This window comes from Epinephelus lanceolatus, chromosome 13, assembly GCF_041903045.1.
Source record: "Epinephelus lanceolatus isolate andai-2023 chromosome 13, ASM4190304v1, whole genome shotgun sequence".
Taxonomy (NCBI): Eukaryota; Metazoa; Chordata; class Actinopteri; order Perciformes; family Serranidae; genus Epinephelus; species Epinephelus lanceolatus.
This window is the reverse complement of record NC_135746.1, coordinates 39524576-39548496: the sequence shown is the minus strand read 5'-3', so window position 1 is coordinate 39548496 and position 23921 is coordinate 39524576. Positions and strand designations below refer to the sequence as shown.

The 23921-nt window shown below is 41.5% G+C and overlaps 1 protein-coding gene across 2 annotated transcripts; it reads right to left on the bottom strand.

Annotated features, from left to right (window-relative positions):
* Positions 1–884: 884 nt before the first annotated feature.
* On the bottom strand, positions 885–23921 carry mcm9 (minichromosome maintenance 9 homologous recombination repair factor). 2 transcript variants are annotated; one of them, XM_078174102.1, is made up of 15 exons: positions 23797–23921; positions 23224–23407; positions 19931–20093; positions 18861–18967; positions 15832–16038; positions 15642–15723; positions 14288–14488; positions 14055–14180; positions 12885–13004; positions 12558–12732; positions 10605–10807; positions 9993–10196; positions 8844–8926; positions 8232–8377; positions 885–5637 (listed from the first exon to the last, which is right to left on the bottom strand). In XM_078174102.1, the coding sequence occupies exons 2-15, from the start codon at positions 23386–23388 to the stop codon at positions 3702–3704; spliced, it is 3918 nt and encodes a 1305-aa protein (XP_078030228.1). In that variant the 5' UTR covers positions 23389–23407; positions 23797–23921; the 3' UTR covers positions 885–3701. The 2 variants fall into 2 exon arrangements, with proteins under 2 accessions (XP_078030228.1, XP_078030229.1); XM_078174103.1 differs by lacking the exons at positions 885–5637; positions 8232–8377; positions 8844–8926 and adding an exon at positions 8947–9880.

The window sequence follows — 23921 nt, the reverse complement described above, 5'->3', positions numbered from 1 at the left end:
TGACACAGCACCTACCACAGACTTTCTGACGCATCCAATCATACAGAAACCATATTTCCCCAATAAATGAACTTGCAACAGATGAGGAACAGTTCAGTTTTTAGCCCTGTTTGTACTGTGGGACTACTTTTTATACAGTAATACACCTGTATTCATACCATTGTACATTATATACAATAACATTTTTATACAGCTTTAAAGATACGTTGAAGAAAAATATTGTGATCCTTGATCATGGGCGTTCATTCTTGATCTTTGGAATCTGTATGAGTGACACTGAAATCTCAAATCAAGGGTTCACTTACTGGCTTCTTCTGAGTTTTCAACCCCAACTTGTGGTTTTCATCAGTGGAGTAGAGACGACCAAAGGTTGGCCAACGCTAAAAGATTTTTTAGTCTTAACCAATGCTGAATATGTGAGAGACCTAAGGGCATAGGTTTCATTTCAACATTAGGGGGTATACGTATGAAACAGGAGGTTTTTGGCGTCCGTCAACAGAAAATTTCAAGCATCAAACACCAATTTGTGCCATTTCTGCATTAGTTTAGGGTGGAGATCACTTCTGTCAAAATAAAAGCTCTCTGCTACTTCTATTGGACGGGACAACTGCACACTTTGTAAATATTGAGTGGGACATATCCCCTGCAACCACCCAAAATCTGCTCGATTCTCGTGCAATGTGTACCCAGCATTAGTTTCCATTATGTGAGTATACAACTTCAATCACATTATCACAGGTAAAACTGGGGGGAAATCTTTCTTTGGCGACGGATGTGAATGGTCTCCTTGATATTCCTCTGGTCGCCCGCTGGCTCCTGGTTGATGACCTTTGACCTCTCCTATAATCAATGCTAACATTTATTCAAAAAATAATGCAAGAATCCTCTAGCTGTCCTCTTTATTGATTGCTTTATCGCTCACACTGGCCTAAAACACAACAAAATAAAGACATGCACTGATCAGCCAAAACATTAAAACCACTGACAGGTGAAGTGAATAACTTTGATTATTTTGTTCCAGTGCATTGTTCTGCTGGGAAACCTTTGGTTCTGCCATTTATGTGGATACCACCTGACATGTTCCACCCACTCAAACACCGTTGCAGACCAAGTACCCCCCTCATGGCAACAATACTCCCCAATGGCAGTGGCCCCCCAGCAGGATAATGCACCATGCCACACTGCAAACATCGCTCAGGAATGGCCCAAGGAATGTGACAAAGACCTCAAAGTGTCAACCTGGCCTCCAAATTCCCCAGATCCCAATCTGAATGAGCGTCTGTGGCACATGCCATTAACCCACCTCACAACCCACTGACTAAATGGATCTGCCACACTCCCAGGGATCCTGTGTCAGAATTCCAAAATATATTTTTCAGTCATTAAAATCATAATTAATAAAAGACAGTTATACAAACAATAAAAATAACGGACCTTTCAGTTTTATTATCTTTTATTATCTTTAGTATCTATTTGCAACTTTTATCCACATCTCAGAAAGAAAAAGTCAGCTGCACTTTAGAGCTTTTCCTAGCAGAGAGAGCTTGTAACTTTTGTGAACACTACTGTGCTACCAGTGTTGTGTGTAACGCAACTACTTTTATTGGGTAAAAAGTAGTGTAACGCGTTACTACTGAAAATATGGTAAAGGAACGTAGTTACTTTGTCAGTTGGGCACAACGTTACTTTTCCCGGGGACAGATTTGACGGTGACACTGCCTGTCTGCCTCAGCTGCGCACTAGGCAGGAACTGTGACAGTTGCCATGTCAACAGTACAGACAGGAGCGCCAAAATCAAGAATCGTATGAGGAATATGGAAGATACACACGCCTCCTCGGATTATTTTAATGGTTTGTCAACCGAAGACAGCTTATTGTAATAAGCTAACAATTAGCAACGGAGTGAGGTTTCCGACCCAACGAAATGGCCTAAGCTACAGTGGCCGGACATTTTTTTATATCTTGTGGAGAAACCCGGCGTTTATACGCATGAAAAACTCAAGGCATATAAATCCCTTGATGTGTATAATTTTGTACTTTGCGGTCATGTCCAAGATATTGAATACCGAGATTTATCTGATGGTTTTTGTGCTCTATGGGCCGAAGTACTGCCGAGCCAGCGACAAGGGCACAAAACAGTAACGTTAACTAATGTACAAGACCTGGGCAATTCTGAACAAGTCGACCAACTATATACTGACAGCGAACTGCACTTGTATGGCTGGGTAAGTGTTGTTTAATGTAACGTTAACCTCGCTAGTCAGACCTCAGACATGGGCAACATACGACCCCGGAACCTCAAAGGAAATCAAAACGACCCCCAAAACATCAATAAAATGCAGCATTGTGTTAACAGAAAACAGAACAATCATAACCTGCCTACCTTCCTGGCGCTGTGTGAACGGCAGCCTGTTGCAGCAGCTCCTATTTTGTGTATTTTAAATTGCTGCTGTGACATTGAAATTTCAAATTCAAATTCATGTAGCCTAGTTAACACAAATTAACTCTCACTCTTTAATCTTTATTTTATCACCAAAGTGGTAAATACCAGTGGGAAACTCGGATTTTTTCACATTTAGGAAATGAGATGGGGTTCTACCCAAAGTCAAGCACCATAAAAGTAACGTAAAAGTAACAAGTAACGTAAAAAGTTAGTTTTCAGAGAGGGTAACTAAGTAAAGTAAGGGATTACTTTTTTAAGAAGTAACGAGTAACGAGCAAACACTACTTTTTAAAAGTAACTTCCCCAACACTGTGTGCTACTCAGTCAGTTAATCAGCTTCACTAATGAAAAGCTATTTGACTCAAAAAGTAGAGACACTACCACCATGCTACTGAGAAATGTAGTTAAGCTAATAAGCTATTTGTAGTGACGCTACTGCCCAACACTGGCTGATACACTGAAACATTATGTTTCAAAAACACTGGTTAACATAGATTTAGGTTAACATATATTTAGGTGTAGGAACTAAAAACAGTTGGTTATGGTTAGAAAAAATACCATGTTTTTGCTTAAAATACCTGCTTTTGGTGATGTCTCTGTAAAAAAAACAACCACTTTTTGTACCACTATTCGTGGTGGAAACGACAGCGACAGGTTGACAATAAGCACCCACATTTGGTGGCTAGAAAGCTGCTGGAATAATCGCTAAGAACAAGTTTTGATATTTGTTGGTCTGAAAGTGGTCTGCAGCTTGGCAGGTGTCTCACCTAGGTGTCATGCCATTAACCATCCCCCAACTCCCAATGACAAAGTCAGCTAATATGTCACTTAAGAAATGTTCATATGATATGTATTAAAAGGTAAAAATGTAACATATTCTTGGTTTGCGGAAACATATGGTTGCCTTCTGGTGACTCCTCTGGATAAGGATGGACCAAAAACACTGATATGTTTTTGGCCAAAACATCATGTTGCTTGTCATGTTGCCACCATGCAGTCAATTAATTAGCCTGAGCTCGAGCTGCTGTGGCTGAGTCCCAGTCCTTTCAGATAAATAGAGGAAGCCGAAAAATACAATTCCAGGATCAACACCTGAATTTCTTTATCAATTTAACAGGTTTATTTTCAGACTGCAGAAGGTAACTAAATCATACATCAGGCAAAAAATTCAACTGATGTGCCCCACAGAGAAAACATGATTTAATTGGTGTGATATTCTTTTTAATCCACACACACATTGTGACAGTAGCCTTTGCCTTTAGATTTTGGCTTTCTTTGAAACCTCTTGGTCCCAGTCAGTGTCAAAAACATCATTACTCAAGTCAACAGAGCTGAACAGAGACAGTCCTGAGAACGGACTCTGGGAACCCCCAACACTGCACAGTGGAGGGCCCAGCTCAAAACACTTTCTCTTCTTCAGATTGGCAGTGCTTTGGTAGATATCAGGACCATCATTCTCCATTGTTACACTGTTACTGTGGTTTGCAGCATGAACAGGCTCTGTCTGCTTTGCTTTGCACTGAATTTTTGTTGGTGACTCTGTCTGTTGTTCATAATTCTGTCCTGGTGTGAGCTCTGTGGCTGGTGGGGGTAACATGTCCTTTACTTTGCCCACAGTGGCCACAGTTTTAATCTTCCTTAGTAAGCGACTGTTTTGGGGGGGATTCAGAGTTTCCTCGTCTTTGGCATTGGAGCATTCAGCGTCTTTTCTTCGAAGTGGACTTTGTTCCATGCTTGTTTGAGTGGTGGTTGTGGGCTCAGTTGTGCTGGTGAATGAGAATCTTGAGAGTTTGGCCAGGGTTGAGACGGCCACAGTGGACTTGGTGTGGCCTGGTTTGGAAGATGTTGGATCGTTGATGTGAGTGGTTGGTTTTAAAGGTGTGGAGCAGGTAAAGCTACCTACTTCAGTCTTGTCACAAGTGCTGACTCTGATTCTCTGTTCTTGACACAGATTTTCTCTATCATCACTTCCCTTTATTCTACCCACAGTTTTTCCTTTTGACATTTTGCCCTTTACAAAGGTAAAATCGTCTTGATCCAGCTCTTCGGATGTAAAAGAGAAACTGGCCTCAGACCTGCCCTCTCCTACCTCACTTACACAGCTCAACTGTTTCCCACCTTCTGAAAGATCTTGGTCCTGGTTCTGTCTTTTCTTTCTTTTACTCTTCTTCGTGTCTGTATGTGGGCCTGCTGAGTCATCCTGACTAACTGGCTTCTGTTTACTGATTGTGTTTTCTGTGGAGGTTTGAGGATCTCTGTTGCCTCGGTTACAATACGTCTGGAACTCTGAGCCGACCTCTGTGCTGCCATTAAGGGTGTGGTTGTGGACTAAAGGTCTCATCTTCCTTGGTTTGAATGTAAAGCCTGAAAACTTCTCATGCAATTCTTTCCCCGTTTCAGCTTCAGCTGCCATCTTTTCCTTTAGTACAGTACTGATGGTCTTTGTTCCAGTCTGGTCCCTCTTGTCTTCCTTCTCAAAACTACGGTCTTCGCCAGAGGACACGTTATCCTGAACTCGGGTATTTGAGGGGAACTTCTGACCTGATGACAGCGTGGAATCTGAAGTTGTATTAAAATCATTAGTCACAGTTTTACTTGCACTATCCACACATCTTCCTCGTCCTCCGTGTTTGTCACTCTGCGGATGATTCAGTTCCAGCTCCCGTCTTCTGTCCACTAGGTTCTTGGAGACCTTCTGAATCACACACTCCAGTGACTCTGGATGTTTTTCATCCTCCTGTCTCTCAGATTGCTTCATCTCCTTTTGAGTTCTGGGACTTTTTTCTTTAATGTTTTCCTTTTCCTCTGAAGCAGACGTAATTTTTCTGAAAGCTTTTGACGCACCGTCATGATTTAATGATGAGCCAGCATTAATAAGAATGTCCTTCTGACAGTCTGGCTGTTTGGTTACTGTAAATATTTCTGACCAGCTGGAGTTTGGTTTTGTTTTGCTTAGGTTTTCTTCAGCTGATGTAATCATGAATGAAGCCATACCATCCAGCGACAGTGATGGAGTGATGGAGTTAAACCAGTCCAGGCCACTCTCCGATGAGTCAGCACCCTTGCAATGACTGGACATGGCAGTGCTGTCATGGCAGTGGGTTTTGTTGATGGTGTTTGTGTCTCTGAGTTGATGTTGGTAATTATCAGTTGGTGGGTCATGTTGGGAGGCATCTGGGGTGTTGCTCTTCAGCCTGGTGGACAAAAAAATGCAGATTAACTCCTCTTTAAAGCTACAGCAACCCTGATCCATGTTCAATTCTGTTTCACAGAACAACTTAAAATATATTAAACACAACAACACCCCATGCACAAACCAGGTGCATTCAGTGAATTATAATGCATTTATAATGCTGTATGACTGCACTCATAAACACACATAATGCTTACTGATGCACTATATCAACAGTGACAAAACATTATAGATGTGACTTATAATGAATTTTAACTGTCAAGTGTCTTATGGATGCTCGTGACTAGTTATAAAGTAGAGGCTGACTGATGGGGCTTGTATTGCATTATGAATACCTACACTCCCCTATACAAACATCAACAACCAACTGTAGGAAGGACTCGTAGTATATTATAATAAATAACACACTTTTTAATCTTTGGGCTTGGGGTTAGGTAAAAAAGTGAAAGTATTTTCAAGTCAAAGGGATCAAGTCCAAGTGAAATCACAAGTCATTGGAATTAAAATCCAAGTTGAGTTGCAAGTCTTTTTTGAGTTTGTCAAGTTGAGTCTGAAGTCATTAGATTTGTTACTTGAATTTGACTTAAAGGGATAGTGCACCCAAAAATGAAAATTCAGCCATTATCTACTCACCCATATGCCGACGGAGGCCCTGGTGAAGTTTTAGAGTCCTCACATCCCTTGCGGAGATCAGCGGGGGGAGCGGCTAGCATACCTAATGGTAGACGGCGCCCCAGACTAACGTCCAAGAGCACAAAATTGAATCCACAAAGTATCTCCATACTGCTCATCCATAGTGATCCAAGTGTCCTGAAGCCCCGACATAAAAAGTTGTTTTGAAAAACGTCATATGAACTCTGTTTTTAGCTTCACTGTAGCCTGTAGCTCTGACTGCTTCTCTGTGCTCCGCGCTCACGTGTGCGCGCGCTCAGGTTGATCAGTGATCTCTGAAGAGCAGCAGTCTCATCAGTACTGATGTCCAGATTCTCAAGTGCAGGCATCGCCAATTCCCAGTCTGAGCAGCAAAGACTTTCCTCATCCGTTGGCATTGCTTTGCATTTGAAACAACTACACCACCAGGTTTCCAGTGCTCATGAACTGCGGCGGCTGCTTTGTCCAGTAGCCTGAGTTCCGTGCGTATACTCGGGCTCAAACAAATACGGCTCAACAAAAAAATGCTGTTCCTCCTCAGTTTCAAAGTCTTCAGACATGTTGGGCTGTCCTTTGCTAAAAGACCGTAGTGCAAATTATCTTTTAGCTACTGTGGTTACTGTTGTCCCTTCCTGTGGTGCATGTGTCACGTGATGTAAACACGGGTGAGCAAAGCTCATGCTTTCGCTGGTCGAGCTACAGGCTACAGTGGGGCTAAAAACAGAGTTCATATGACGTTTTTCGAAACAACTTTTTATGTCGCGGCTGCAGCACACTTGGATCACTATGGATGAGCAGTATGGAGGTACTCTGTGGATTCAATTTTGTGTTCTTGGACGTTAGTCTGGGGCGCTGTCTACGATTAGGTGTGCTAGCCGCTCCCCCCGCCGATCTCCGCAAGGGATGTGAGGACTCTAAAACTTCACCAGGGCCTCCGTCGGCATATGGGTGAGTAGATAATGGCTGAATTTTCATTTTTGGGTGCACTACCCCTTTAAGTCCAAGTCATGTGACTTGAGTCCACACCTCTGTCAGTTACTCACCCCATGCTATGTTACATACATGAAGAAAACTTTGTTTTTCTCACATACATCTGGTTTACAGCATAGAATCCAAAACCAGAGAAAATTCTGGATGAATTGAGGCCTACAGAGAGCACGTTTAACATCAAAACAATATGAAAACATTCTTTACAAACTCTAACAAAACTCATGCAATGTGAGTCTCATTTATCCAGCTGTACGCACAAACAGACTTCCGAAAGTATCTATGCTCTCTTCAAAGCCAAACTCCTCTGACAAAAACAGTAATTTTACCTCACTAAACACAAGAGCTGCTGTTCTATCACTGCCTTGGTGAGTTAGGCTGTTTGTGTTATTGTGTGACTTTGGTGTTTTAAAGGGTTAATTCAGTTTCACTAAAGTCACGCAATAACACAAACAAACCACAAAATGAGGTAGTGTTGCACCAGCAGCTCCTGTGTTCAGCAAGGTAAAATCACTGTTGTCATCAAGGTAGCCTGGCTTTGAAGAGAGTTTCATTTCAAGTTCAGTTTCAAAATGTAAGGTTGTAGTGAAAATGCTTATGCTGGGAAGTACTGGGTATATGACTGGATAAATGAGACTTGGATTACACTGCATGAGTTGTATGACAGTTTGTAAACAGATGTTTTGATATACTTTTACTGTTGTAAAACACTGTCTCTGCTTACTTCAATTCATCAAGAATTTTATATCTTTAGATTCTCCGATTAAAGTGGAGGTATGAAAGAAAAGCAAAGTTTTCATCATGAATTCACTGTAAAATGGGCTGAGTAACTGCTATCCACATGATCATTTGGGAGGGTAAAGCATTCCTTTAAACACTGAAATGTGCATATCAGTGGGAGGGTAAACCAACATTGGGTTTAACTGAGACTTATCAAATGAGCAGGCAGTTACTCACCTGGCCTGTCTGTCCATCTCCTTCTGGAGGAGCAGTGGCAGGTTCAGCCCTTCCAGCAGTACCTGACACTGAGTCTGATACTGCTGACCTGGGTCATCAGGGAATGAGGTGAGTAATGCGTTTACATTTCCCAGCAGAGCACCACCCTAAAAGAGGAGTGCCGCATATAGTTAGACAGTTGCAGGATCACAGGCCTCAGTATTAGAGTAGAAAACAAGGACAGAATAAATGTTAATGGTCATTAATGTGTCAGTGTCAACATGTATCACGATAAATAGTTTAATATAAATCAATTCAACATTCCTGCTGAGCAGTAAGCATAGCTGTCTGGCCTTCACTGGTGGAAAGGTATGCATCTACAGCCACCAACTGTATCACTGCACAAAAGGATAGCTCACCCAGCACCACAGAGTTAGCTAACGTTACAGCTCAGCTGAGGTGATGCCATTAATGTTTACAATGGATGTTTACATCTTGTGCTGACATGAGTCTGTTGAGTGATACGGAAAAATGCGTTTTTGATTTTGGGGTGAACTCTCCCTTTAGGAAACAAAAAGACAATGGTAAAATCATATTCTTGTAGCAAAGTGGTTCCTTCAGTTTTCTCCTTACCTGCATGGAGCACTCCATGACAGAGACCGCAATGACAGCATCCTCTACAGTCACCGTCTCTCTGTACATGAGTTTAGCATGGGCTGTAAGACACAATTCTGTGTGAGTGCTTTCAGTTATTTATATACAATTCAATTTATTAGCATGTTTTTTGAAGACATTGCTTTCTATTACATTTAAAGACATGAACTAGCTGATGTATTGAAAAAGTCTCATTTTTAATAGTAAACCAACCCAATGCAATGATGTATGGAGCCACATCAAGTCACATTAGAGCACAACAGGTTGCTGGGTGCAGGACTGCAACTAGCAGCCTATAACTATTTTCATTATCAATTACCAGTAATATGCCCATTATTAACTCTGTTTTGTCAATGAAATGTCAGAAAATAGTGAAACATGTCCTGTGTAATTTCCCAGAGCCCAAGGTGACATCTTTAAATGGTATGTTATTTCAGAACAGTCCAAAATCCAAAGCTGTTCAGTCTGTGATCATACATCATACAAGGGATGAGGACAACTCAAAGTCAACTAATTTAAAGGCCCGGACACACCACACCAACTTCAGAGAACTAGTGGCAACAAAGACCCACTGCTGCGTCATCTCATGTTGCGGTGTCTCGGCCAAAATGTTGCACATGAACACACTGCAAAGAATTCAGCCGATGGCCAACCAGCACATACATTCTGCGCCTGCATGAGAGGAAATAACTCTCCACACCAGCAGGGGATGGTAGTATGTAATCATCTTTCAAAAAGGGAAACTGGAAGACTGTCTTGATAAGAGTATAATTACCACGTGCCAGTGAACCATAACACAAACCATCAGGAAACATTTATGCTAAAGAGCACAATGGCAAAAGTAAAATAATCTTACGTTGTATATCAAATGTGTTTTAGTCTCACTCCCTTTTGACTTCAGCTCTTTGTTTACATTCATCACTTCCATTTCTCTCCTCGTGCGCTGAGCTGAACTGCCAGGTAGAGGGATTTCATTCACCAACAGGCTCCACCCTTGCCGATGCTGATTCAAAATGCTGGATCGGCCAAAAGAAAAGTCAACGTGGGCCAACAAGAAGCACCAATGTAGGACAAGGCGATGGATGCTCAACAACGGGTCAACATTGACCAACAGCTGACTGTCCTCACCTTCAGCCAGCCTGCTGAGACTCTCCAGCATGCGGATCGTGGTGCGGGCCGCGTTGCGTCCATCACTCTGTCTCTGCAGCTGGTAGTAACAGGTCAAGATGCTATTGGCCTCCTCAGACATCTGCGGCTGCAGGCCTTTAATCACACTGAAATACGCCTTCATCTTCTCCATGGGCCACAGGCTGCCACTCTCAGCAGGCAGTCCTGACAGCAACACAACATGACTCACATCTCACTACTTTCATCATCAAAAGAAAATTAATTTTTTGATAATTATCGTAACAGAATCATTCCTTAATAAAAACAATACAGAATTTTTGCAGTGTTCAGCTGAAACATTCTGCAATTTAAAATAAACCTATGTTCAGAGCAATTTAAGATCTTTTTTCCACACTGCATTTATTAATAACATCTATTAACTGATATATAGATAGATGATTTTTAACTGGGTTGATGTATAAATTTCACTATACAATTACAATATGCAATGCTAATGAGAATATTGTGAAAAATATAAAAATAACAATCATTAAAATATTACTATAATCCAATTTCACATTTGATGGTGGTTGATTTTCTCTTAGAATTTCATTTCAGTAGCACATCCTGTACCTCTGTCCTCCAGAATAAAAGAGGAGATGATGTGGTCCCACTCTGCGTTTCTGGTGTCCAGCAGAACCAGAACCAGGTCGAAGCGACTGAGCAGAGGACTGGCCAGAGCTACATTCACAGACAGCGACTCGTTGGGGTCATACCGGCCTTTAGGGTTGGCAGCTGCCAGGATGGTGGTTCGAGTGTTCAGCTTACACACAATACTATAAAGAAGAGGGGCAATGAAGAGTAGTTTCAGTTTCCTTTCAGATTCATGCATCTACTTTTGAATCGTTCACAGCATTTTCACCACAAATAAACTGTTTCTGAACCCAAAAACTTAGCTCAAAATAAAAGGTTTTCTTTGGCCTGAAGTGAGAACTGTGACAACCTCAGTGGGCATGTCATATTCTATAGGTTAGAAAGAGAGGATGGAGTCTTGCATGTAATAGTCTTCCACTTCTTTTTGTCATTAACAGATATCTGTAATAACAGAACAAAAGATCACAGGTAAGCAATGTAATCTGCCATCTTGGTGGTACTGAAAGCAATTTTGTTGAGTAGCCTCTCAGTGAGGTGTCCTGAGTAAATTAAATGGGCAGTTACATAATTTTTTGTTTTGGAGGTTGCTGTAGGTAAATTAAGTATTGCTGTATTTAAATAAATCAAAGTGGAACCACTTGTGCTTTTATTTTGAAGCACCGGGCTAGTCTCGGGCTGCATGTGTTGATGTGTTTGCTGTGGACTTGAAGCTTCTGATCAATTGTTGTTGTTAGCAGTTAGCACAAAGTTAACTGTTGCGCCCTTAAATGTGAGAATGTATTCACTGTGATCTGGAAACACACTTACAGCTCTCCAGTTCATATTAATATTTGCAAGTCACAGTGGTGCTCCATGGTGGCAAAATGTGACTACATAGTTGTGATCTGGAGCCCTGCAGCCCTATCTTTAATCTCATTAAGTTAAATTGTGACCATGGCGCCGTTGAACATGGTCACAGAGGATTAACAGACTCAGCACAGTTACAGCAGTTATAGGAACATGTTGATGTTCTTCTCAGAAATAACTTTGTTGGTATGCTGACGTTAGTATTTAGCTGGAAGCACTGCTTTGACTAAGTACAGCGTGACAAAGCTGACAGTCTAGTTCCTCTAAGTCTTAATTCTCAGCATATCAATTTCATGAAGAATTTTACTCACCACTAACAAAGTACTCAACAAGAAAACAACAATCCACTCAAAAAAAAAGCAACATATTGGCAGAGGATAATCACAGCTTACATAGCTGACCCACACACAGTGGAATAGATTTTTACATTTAGTTGTGTGGTATGCATGATTTACAAGAATTGCAGTGCTCACTAAGTTTGTCAAGTTTTTTTAATCAATTTTACCCATGAGTACTGAAGACATTTTTACCAATTACTGTTCCTTTGCTCACAAAGCATAACCATTGTTTTATATGCATGCACATAATACACTAGGGATGGGCAATTTAGCTTAAAAATAATATCACGGTATTTCCAGGCTACATCGCGATACACAACATATATATATCACAATATTTTGAAAACTCCTCTGAAGTACTATAGACTATTGACATGCAGTAATACAGTGCCATTCACTGATAAGGCCATGGACCAGGCATATAACTGATTAGTTATTATCTAGTCTATTCCTCACACTCATCCTATTAAGTATTCAACAGGAAGATTCTTAGGAGAGGCGAACACAATAAGCATGATGAGTCTCAGGTTACCCAGATAGCTCTATGTGTCAGTGACCCATGTTGTATTTAGTAACCTCCTTATTGTGTACAACTTTTCAACCACCTTTACAGTGATCACCATATTTTTGCCCTGTCTAATCTGGTGAGGGGCAAACATTAACCCCATTAAAACTTGATGCATGTTGGTCTTCTCTGCCTAGACTGGATTTCTATGAGCATGTGGATGTGTGTGCATGGCTGTCTTACCCTGCTTTGGCCACACTAATAGACTGTTGTTCCATGGCTTCATGGATGCTGATGCGGTCATGTTCCTTGATGCTGTTGAATTCATCAATGCAGCACAAACCACCATCTGCCAGGACCAGGGCTCCTGCCTCCAGATGCCAGTCACCTCCATCTTTCACCGCTGCTACTGTCAGTCCTTCAACACATGACATCATGTGTATTATTCACTTAACTGACTGGACATGTCTATATGTAGGCATGTAGAATTGTTTATGTGAGAACATCAAGCTCAGAGGCAGCGAAAACAAACTCCTTTGATCTGAGAGCTGACAGTGAAAAAGGGCCTACCTGCACTTGTTGATCCAATTCCTGCTGTGAGGACAGAGCGTGGCATGATCTTAGCGGCATACTTGAGGAACTGAGACTTCCCTGTGCCGGGGTCACCAACCAGCAACATGTGACACTCACCTAGAGAGGACAAGGTCAACTCTACCTTGAGACAGCGTTCCACAGAGAACAGAGAGTTTTTCCACTCATAAAAACCAACATACAGCAAACATATGTCACAGTTTCTCTATTGTCACAGCCACAGGTTACCATTTGTTGGTTCTGATTGGTTGACAGTCTCAAAAGGGCAGCTTATAACACGTAAGATTCTTTGTGACCCTTTGCGTTGACACTGATCGACAATGAGCAATAACACTTATCCCTGCAGTACGTTGCATTTTGTCTGTGTCTAATTGTCCCTTCGCTAAGCCTCTCCCCAGAACTACCACTATCAAGTCCTACGTTAGCAACTAAAACCAGGCACAGGAGGTCTGTCAAACTTTCAGAACAAGGGAAACTGCAGAGACGCAAGTCCGACAGCAGATATCCTCAAAGTTTAGAGGAAGGTATCGCATGTTCCACTTTTCTTCAGCCAAAAATGCAAGAGGAGAGATGTCTCCTGTTTTCCAGTTTCAATGTATCCTAGCGCTCTACCAAGGTCTCTAAGATATACCTGAGCTAAGGAACTTCTTTTCCTACCAGTGTTTCCCAAACTGTCCCTTGTCGGGTGCTTGTAAGGAGAGCAGCTAAGGTACATCGTAAGTTGGAGCTGTCTGTCACCACGGTGCTGGAGTATTTCTCACTGATACTGTTAAAACTGCCATATTGGCATGCCGCGTTCAAAGGCTTGACAGAGTCAACAACAGTAAGCAAGGGAGGGTCGGATGGCAGGGTGGGGACCGAATGAAGTGGGGGGCCTGGCTGAGCTAAAGGTAAGGCCTGCATCTTTTCATGTTGAGTGGCAACACAGGCATTCAGGTATATTGTGGCCTGTTAGTAGTTGGTTCTTATTAATTAATAATTAAATCCCCTAGATCTCAAACAAATCATTTTACCAGTACTTCCTTTGCTGTGACAATACATTACATAAACAAAATGTAAACTCTTTGGTTTAGAGGTCATAGAAATTGAAATATTGGTGTCCTTCTTTTCAGCTGCTTAATTTAAAAATATAAGAAACTAGAAAGATACCCCTGATCTTGGTTCCAGAAGAATCTATTCTCTGCACGCCGCCAGCCAACACCATGGCCACAGCCAGTTTAATCACATACATGCCGAACACCTGTGGGCACAGGCTCAACAAGATCTGGTTCCTACCTACAGAGAGAGGAGAGAAGAACATTATTCTTAAAAAAAAAAATCAATAAAACAAGAAATGAAACCACAGGAGAATGTTTAGTGTTATGAGGCCAGTTCTTACATACCAGCTATGGGATCATGTTTGTAACTATCCCAGAAGTCTTCAAACTCTTTCTGAATGTCCTTCATGAGAAGAGCAGCAGCAGCCTGCTGGTTGTTCACCTCTATATTGTTGGCTTTAAGGACAAGCTCTATGTCACAGCGAGTGCCATCATAGAGTGGCTTCCAGCGCTGGCACATCACCCCATAGACAGTCACATCATCTCCTAGGAGCACACCACACAGTCCATAACAACTGCACAGCTACAGGATGAGCATGACACTGTACACTACCACCATCAGGTGAAAATGAATGCTGGTGGAATGAGGTTTATTTCATTTTTAACCTTGATGCTACAACAATGCTTTGTCCCACACTGCCAACACACAGGACCTATACAATAGTTTGCATTTAATATAGGTATGTTGTAACAGAAGCTTTTAATCTAGTCATCCTCATTAAAAAAAAACACAATATTGTTTTGGATAAGTGGAAATGATGCATGTGAATGTTCTGTCTCCGACCCCGCGGAGGTAGTTGGTGATGAGACTGTGGATTCCAAAGTATCATCACAGGCAGTCACTGTAATGACACATGTGCATGGAGGGGCGATCTGATTTTAAGCTGTCTGGAGAAGCAGGTAGTTAGGGCTGGGCAATATATTTTTATTAAAATACTAAACTACTAAATAGAAAAATACAGTGGCATTAAAGTTAAATAGAGTACTAATAATATTGTTAATTAAAGTGCTGTTAAAATGAAATTAAATAAAGTACTGTTATAATTAAGTAAAATTAAGTACTGTTATAATAATATTAAATATGTACTGTTACAATAAAGTTTTTAAAAAGTACTGTTTCAATAAAATAAATCAAAGCAGACCCATTGGTGCTTTTATTCTGAAGCACCTGGCTTGGGCCCAAAATTTTGATGCTTTTGTGGTGAACGTAAAGCTTCAGGTCAACAATTAAATGTTAGCAGTTAGCACAAAGTTCAACCATAACTGCGCCATTGTTAGCCATGTGGAGTAATTCACTGTGAACTGAAAACACACTTAGAGCTCTCCAGTTCATATATTAATAATATTTGAGTCGCACTTGTGCTTCATGGTCGCACAATGTGACTGAATAGTTGCGGCCTGGAGCCTTGCAGACACCAATGCATACCCTGTTTGCATACACTATTGCCCAGGAGACAGTGGTCTTGGGGGTCGTGACATGATAGTTGTACTCAATGTTTGATATACAGTAATTTTATACATCCCACATGGAACAAGTCACCATACATTGAGTACAAACACTATATCCCTCGCCCCTACTATTACTATGGGTTGACAAGCAAGTGTGTCTTTGTCAAACCTTGCTACCTAAAGTCCTTACCAGATTTACACATGTCGACAAGGTCATCCTCCAGAACCACCACCATAGAACGAGGAATACTGCCCACTGACAGCCTCTGCACCTGTTGTGTGAGGGAGACAAGATTTACACCAAGTACAGTTCAAGTACAGTCCATAGACACTCTTTTTCTTAACTGAAGAAACAACTGACACATGAATAACTATTTTACCTGTTCCTGTATCTTGATCTCCTGGAAGTCCCTGCAGGCAGCGGGCTCAGATCCTCCTGACAGACAGCTGAACTTGAATGAGTTACAGCCACCAGGATTGGGACAGGCAACCGGTGGGACAAAGGTATAGAACTGGTCGAAATCAGCCTGCGCCGTGAAGACATGACGACACTTTGTACACATGTAATCACGCTCGTATTCCAGAACCTGTGAGAGGTGGAGAGGGATTCTAAGTAAAACTCAAAATAAAAAAATGAAGATGTTGTACAGGAAGTGATTTTACTTAATCCCACTCATGCTTTACTCTCCCACACACCTATTTACAAGTGAGCATCACATTTAGTATGTGACTGTCTATTCCTCTCTTTACACCCTTCTTGCTGCCAGCACTTTATTGAGGTTGATCTGGTCATAAAATAATCAAGTGCTTGCACAGAACACCTATGAATCCTCCAGTACTGTGATAAACCTGATTTCCCCATTGGTGTAACCTTTTGATCTTATATCAGTCAGTACCTCCAGGACTTCACGGGCTGTTTTTATGGTTGTTAGGGCATGTAATGACTGATTTCACAGCAGCTTTTCTAAAAAGCTGCAATGCATGTTGCAATATTTTTAGGTGTTTCATTGCTAAGAAAGTGCGGGAGCGAATGAAATTTGCAAAAAGAGTTGCAATGCTTTCTCGTAATAAGAGCCCAGTATAATGAGCATCTAGTGTTTCCAATAGAATTAAAAATCTGTGATGGTAGGGAACGTGGATGGGAGCTGATCGCTGACAAACAGCTGTTGCTGCCATTTGAAGCAGCACTGAAGGACCATCTCTGTGAGCTGCTCTCCTCCTGCTAACACAGCAGCAGCGCCTAACATCTGGCATCGAGTTGTTAAATAGTCCCAACAATCTCACACCAACACTGAGACGGCTCAAATCTGTCATTAAACCCATAAACATTGGGTAACGACTGCTGTGTGATGCTTACAGGTAGCCCTGCTACTGTGTGTGTGACTCTGTCACAGGTGCAGCAGTAATCTCATGATGAACAGAGTGAGTGAGGGGCTGACTGAATCAATACGCTGCACAATGAAATGAGATTTTACTCATTTCAAATAGACAAATTTGCTGTAAAGTTGTGGGGATTGGACAAAATTATAAGGTTATGCAGAATTCACGGGGATTGGCTAAATTTGCATTACTACTGCTTCACAACATCCTTGAGGGACTGAGTAAATACTACACTCTTGTTCTGTGGATATTGCATGTCAATAGCTTATATAATAAAAACAAACAAAAGAAAAATCCACCTTTCTTACATGGAAGCTGGATTGGAAATTAGATTTAACTGACTCAGTCAGGTCTCACACCCTGTCCTAACTGGATGTGATGAGCGTAGTGACTAAATCAGTTCAATGCAGCACAATGCAGCGTGCCGTTTTGAGCTGAACTTTTATCAGACGCCATGTTTCTATTTTTACTCTGTCGCTTGCACCAGAAGCACCACAATGGCTCAATCAATCAATCAAACTTTATTTATATAGCGCCTTTCATACATCAAAAATGCAACCCCAAAGCGCTTTACAAACTAAAAACATACAAAAAAAAAAATACTACAAATATTGAAAACCCGCCCCTCCCACCCCCACATAACAGAACAGGGGAGGACAGGAGCAGGAGAACTGTGGGTCGCCACACAAGCAGTGCCCCGTTTACTTAGATGAAAAAAGGAGAACAAGAGGGAGGAAAAAAAAGCAACTCCCAAACTAGGCTCCTGTAGGGGGGCACAGTGTGGGAATAGGAAAAAAAAAACACCTCAGCACATAAGCAACATAATAAGACATTACAACAAAACTCGAAGACTTGCACATATGGTGGGGGGGGGGTCGTTGCAGCACAGACACTGGGGGGCGCACACACAGCCACATTTGGGCACATCGCATCACCCTCCCAGGCTACATTGTGACGAAGGGAGGGAGGGGGGGAGGGGGCCAAGAAGGCGTTGAGTTGGAGGGGGTGTGCGTGTTATGTGTGTCTTCATGTGTGTGTATGTGTAAGTCCATGTACTTCATCTCCACTCAGTCCCAACCCATTGTCTTTGCCGTCTGATAACTGATGACGAAGACACGGCCGTTACCATGGAGACAACCTCGGAGAGTTCTGATCCAGAAACAAAGTTCACAGGAGGAGGTGGTGGGGGGGAGATGGGGCCGGAGCATCTTGTCTGCATAACATCTAGGAGAGTGGAGAGGTAAACGGCCTTGGGAGAGCTGGTTATCTCGGGGAGCCAATGAAGATAACAAATGAATGAGGAACAGATGATTCATGAGGTTTAAATCAGGATGCCTCCTTATGTAACTACAAAAACTTTTATAAGCTGACATGTGGCTGGAGGGAGAACGCCAAGAAGATGATCGTTTCTGGTAGGACTTGTGTGGGATGCTAGCTTGTTTAACAAAGTGGAGATGGTGGTATGAGATAGTACGGTAGCTACAACAATAATATCTATACATTACCAGCAATAGTTTTGTTGCGAATATGAAAAATAAGGAAGCAGGTACTCATCCATCTTGTCAGCTGTTACTCTGAGACCATAGCTGCTACGTAAGTGGTTTGTTGACATGACTTGGCAGAGTTCCATATTTAACAGATCCAGTGTGGACAGAGAGCGCATGATGTAACGCGATGTGGCATAATAGTCTGATGCACGCATCCAGTTATGACATGGTGTCAGACCCAAACAGAGAAAGAACACCTACAATAGCAGCAACCTAATGATCCACTAATTAACACACAGCAGCAATCCCACACTTCACTGTTCATACTCTGTCTGCCTCAAGCAACACATTTAACTACTACACTCTGTGTGTGTGTGTGTGTGTGTGTGTGTGTGTGTGTGATGTTCTCTAAGGTAACAATAGCAATTTACTTGAAAACTGACAGCTGCTGCTGTAGGGTGAATAGGAGAGCTGAAATGGTGTATTGGTGTCAGTACAATTTCAGCAGATTGTTGAAAACTGAAGGTGTGCCATGCTGTTACCTTGGCAACACTGGTGCGAATGACAGTACCAGTGACAGACAGAAAGTGTCCTACATCTCTGGACCTGGGAATGGTGTCTCTGGTCAGCTCTGGACACACTGGCAGACCTGGACAAACATGGGACAGTCAATCAGCAACAGAAAAGTCAGAAAAGAGTCAGCAAGGTGTCAGGAGTCAGAGGCAGTGGTAGATACTTTTTTTGGTGTGGAGGATTCTTGCAAATGCCATTAGAAGCACGAACCTTTTTTTCACAGATGATCTGTTTCATGTACTACTAGCGCCTTTAACACTGCCTCTTCAAGGTGGGAATTTCACATGGAAATGCTGCCTCACCATTCTGTATAAAAGGTACGATCGTAAAATGGGAGGACAGAGTAGTCTTGCCTCAACGCCAGCTTCGGAGGTAGTAATAGCATTCCTCACAGTGCAAGCTCTGCCCAACATCTGCTAACATTTAAACTAAGGACAGACCGATACATCGGCCGGCCGATATATCGGGCCGATATTTGAGTTTTTTTACTTGTATCGGCATTGGCCGATACGCGCGTGGGTTCGCGGATTTATTTTTCCCTGGCACTTTTTTTCATTTGAAAGTATGTGGTTAAGTTGAACAAAGCTGTTGAATCCTACTGTGTATAGTAGTTGTTGTTTTATTTATGCTTCAGCTTAAATATTTGTTTATTTTATAAAGACATTACTGGAAGATTTAAGAGCACTGAACTCTTTTTTTTATTTGAATGTATAATAATAATAATAATAATAATAATAATAATAATATTCTACCTGTTCTACCTCAACTTTCCATCTTGTTTTAGTATTTTTTACTGTTCAATAAATGTTTCTTATTTTAAACTTGAGACCTGTAATATTTGTTATCATTGTGTCATTTTTTTATGTAAATTGAGGGAGCAAAAGCAGTATCGGCCCCAAATATCGGCTCAAGAAAATCGGCAGTCCATAATCGGTCATCAGCTAAGGGTGATGGAAAAAAATCGGTATCGGCATCGGCCCTAAAAAATCCATATCGGTCTATCCCTAATTTAAACATCAGTCCCAATTGGATGTCTAACCTGTGATGCGAGCATGAAGAGTGTAGGTCATTCTCTCTTTTGGTCTTTGTCCTCCGCACTGACTCGGAGAAGATCTCTTTGATAACTCCACAGCTGTTCTCTGTAACACTTTATCAAATATGGCCAAGACTTCATTGGGATAGGCGTTGAAATAGTCCCCAACCTGTGGACACAGATAAAAGAGATGCAGTGTCATTAGTGCATATATGTATATATAATATCACATGATAGCAGAACATAATTTGATTATTTTACATGAGCCTTACTGTGTTAGTTAGTTAGTTAGTTTTTATTTCCAAGTGTCATACACCAAAGGTGCCCAGCCCTCATGGGCTTACAAGACACTTGAATTGACATAAAGGAGCCATACAACATAAAAGGAAAGTACAGGAAATGATGCTTTCATATATGCATCCACGCACCTACACACATATACATATACATATATACATACATACTTATATACAGTGGTGGAAAAAAGTTTTCGGACACCCCATGCATTTGTGAAATATTGCATTAAGAATCACTCTTAGGTCTTAAGGTGCGATTTCTTTTAGTACAGTCACAGCCAAAACACTAAATAAATCCTAAAAAAGCCATTAAAAACTTAAAATTGATTGGTTCCATAAAAATACATAAGAAATTTTGAGTATTGGGTCATTTTGGTACCACTGATGAAGGTCGTTCTTTTTATTAAAAGACACAATTTTTGTTGCCAAGCTTCGTGTCTACATAAAGCCAGCACATTTGAAAGTTCTTCAGACACAAAAATGGCTAAAACAAGGAACCTAACGCAGGAAACACGCCTGAAGATAAAGATTCTCAGCCAGGAAGGGTACAGCTGCCGCCAGATAGCCAGGAAGTGCAGATGCAGTCCTTCAGCAGTTGGATACACTCTGCAGAAATACAGACGAACCAACAGCTTGGAAGACAAACCAAGATCTGGGCGTCCAAGGGTTTCTTCAGCAAGAAATGACCGCATCCTGATCCGCATGTGCAGGCAAAACCGCCAAATGACATCACAGGAGCTTCAGCAGCAGTGGTCAAACCAAACTGGTGTCCAGTGTTCCACCCGCACTGTACGTGGCCGACTTTTAGATCATGGCTTAAGGTCCTACAAGGCTATCAAGAAGCCCCTGATCAATGAGAGACAGAGGTTAGCCCGGCGTCGTTGGGCCCAGGCACACAAGAACTGGACAGCCAGGAATTGGAAGAAGATTTTGTGGTCAGATGAGTCCAGTTTCCAGCTTTATCTTCCTCCTACTAATGTGAGGGTACACAGAAGGCCAGGCGAAGCATTATCTCCAGCATGTACAGTACCTACTGTCAAGCACGGTGGAGGCAGTATCATGGTTTGGGGATGCATGAGTGCTGCTGGTGTTGGTCATCTCACTGTCTGTGATGGCACATTGAACTCTACCAAGTATTGTACCATTCTCGAAACCCACATGCTCCCTTCTGCGCGTGCACTGTTCCGTCGAGGTAAAAACTGGATGTTTCAACAAGATAATGCCCCTTGCCACACATCCAAGGCCAGTAGAACTTGGCTGCAGGAGCACAGTATCCAGGTCTTAGAGTGGCCAGCTCAATCCCCGGACATGAACCCCATTGAAAATCTGTGGTGGATTATCAAAAGGTCTGTTTCAAAGCATAAACCAAAGAATTGAGAAGAATTAAAAGCAGTAATTCAAGAAGAATGGGACAAGATTACCCCTCAACAGTGTGAAAGGCTCGTGGGGAACATGCCAGCCAGGATTAGAGCTCTACTACATGCCAATGGCAGGACTACTAAATATTAATTTGATGATGTGATGGTTTATTTATTTTTTGTTCAGTTCTGAACACATTCTCTGTCATCTGTTGACTTTGATACCGACAATGTTGAGAACTGACATATTGAAACTGTCAAGAATTTAGTTTTGTTAGTTTTTCTTGTAAACAATAAACAAAAAAATAGAATTTGTATTTGTTTGTATCTGTCTAATGCAGCCACACCTTTTGAAACACAAAAAAGATTTTTCCACAAATATTTCATGATAATATTTGAGATTGTGTAAAATTTTAAGGGTGTCCGAAAACTTTTTTCCACCACTGTATATACCCATGGACATTCTTACCTACATACATATTAATGTTAGATGGTAATAGTGTTTCACACATATAGTGTACTTCTACGCTGCTCGTATGCATTTTGGATAAACCTAGCTACTAGGAATACCTTTTCTGAAAATAAATACTGGAGTCTGCCTTCATCAGACACTGAAAACAAATCTGGTCCATCTTCAGATAAAATTTTACAGAAGAGCCTTTGCCTACGGTCGTGATACAAAGGACAGTAAAACAAAAAATGAAATTCATTTTCAATTTCTCCCAGATCACACAAACAACACTTTCGGTCTTCCTCAGGGATCAAATGGAAGCGTCCAGTTTCTAGAACCAGAGGCAGAATACCACACCTCAGCTGGGCACAAACTGACCTCTGAGCTCTGGATAGGTTGAGGGTGACATAGTGCTCTGGGCCATAACTACCTTTGATCAGACAATATGTTCTCAGTTTTGGTTTACACTGAACTTCTTCTGACCATTTTTGTTTATAATTTTCAAATAATACTCTTTTAATTTGACTGACAGAACAAGATAATTTATTTCTATATACATATTGAAGACCAGCCATACAAAATAATTTTTCAAGCTGCCTGGCCCAAGAATAATTGTTTAAGAGATCCCATAAAAAAAATTTGTTTAGTAAGTCTATTATCAGGCATATTGATCAACCTGTTCCACAAATGCACCATGTCACCCCCATGCCTCACCTCACATGGCTCCCACCCCATGTCACCGCATAATGCAAGTATTGGGGCCAATTTATGCACACCCAGAAAACAATGCATGGCTCTGTTCTGTACTGCTTCACACTTTATACGTTTACCATAACCCCAAACTCCTGCACCATAATCTAAAATAGGACAAACACAAGATTTAAACAGCTGAGAGTAGGTTTTATAGCCAAGATCCCTGCAAAACTTAACCTTATCAAGGACAGCTCCTAGAGCCCTACCCGTAGAGTCTGACAGAACGTTTACCCCCTCTTCAAATGTGAGATGGTCATCTAACATAAACCCCAGATATTTATACAACTTAGTGTAGATATATCAGTACAGGAAAAAATGCCGGATTTTAACCCCATCACCTGACTGAAGTGAAGTGAACACATCTCCAAGTCTCAAGTACACTGACTGACATCTGTTTATTTTGAATAGAGAAGACTGTGTTTTGAACTGTGATGAAATTACCTCCATATTGGCTTCAAACAGAGTCATGGCATTAACAACAACAGGGCGATGGGTCTCTTCATTAGTATCAGCAATAAGCTGGAGAATGTCCTCATGATGGTGCTCTGTCAGATAGGTCTCAAACACTCGGCCTATCAGGGCCTCCTGATCCGGGCTGATTAACATAGTGAGGTGATGGGAACCCCTGGAAGAACAGAAATTAACAATGCAGTGTTTAGGGCTGTACATTTATACACACGAGAACATAGAAATGTCAAACCCTAATCACTTGAACGAGGTGATAAACATTTTTATAGCCCAAAGACTGAAATATTGAAGTTTTAATGCAACTAAGGCAGTCTGAATGATAAAATGTGAATCATATACGCACTTAATCTACGCTCTCCAATTTTAAAAAAGGTGCTGTGCGCAATTTTTAATTAGGACAACCTGTGATATATTACGTTAGCTACGGAACGGTGTTAACAACCGCCTTTAAGTTAACGTCGTTAGCCATACACACTCTTTACCCTAGCGACACTTTACTTCAATAACTGCAATACTGTTCTAACACAAAGACAGGGATTCACATACCGTATTTACAATGACTGAAACAGTCTTCGTAGGCACATCACCGATGTAAATAAACGACTGACTTGAGCTTGTATTACGCGGGTACGCAGCACTTCCGCCTGAGCCCAACCGGGAACACGACTTCT

Bases quoted from the DNA above. Each gene is read 5' to 3' on its own strand.
- mcm9 (XM_078174102.1), bottom strand. From the start codon at position 23,388: ATGTTAATCAGCCCGGATCAGGAGGCCCTGATAGGCCGAGTGTTTGAG. The intron at 8,927-9,992 runs GTGAGGACAGTC...TGTGTCTTACAG, and splicing joins TCTCAGCAGGCTGGCTGAAG to CCCATGCTAAACTCATGTAC. The intron at 5,638-8,231 runs GTGAGTAACTGC...TTTGTCCACCAG, and splicing joins GAGATGGACAGACAGGCCAG to GCTGAAGAGCAACACCCCAG.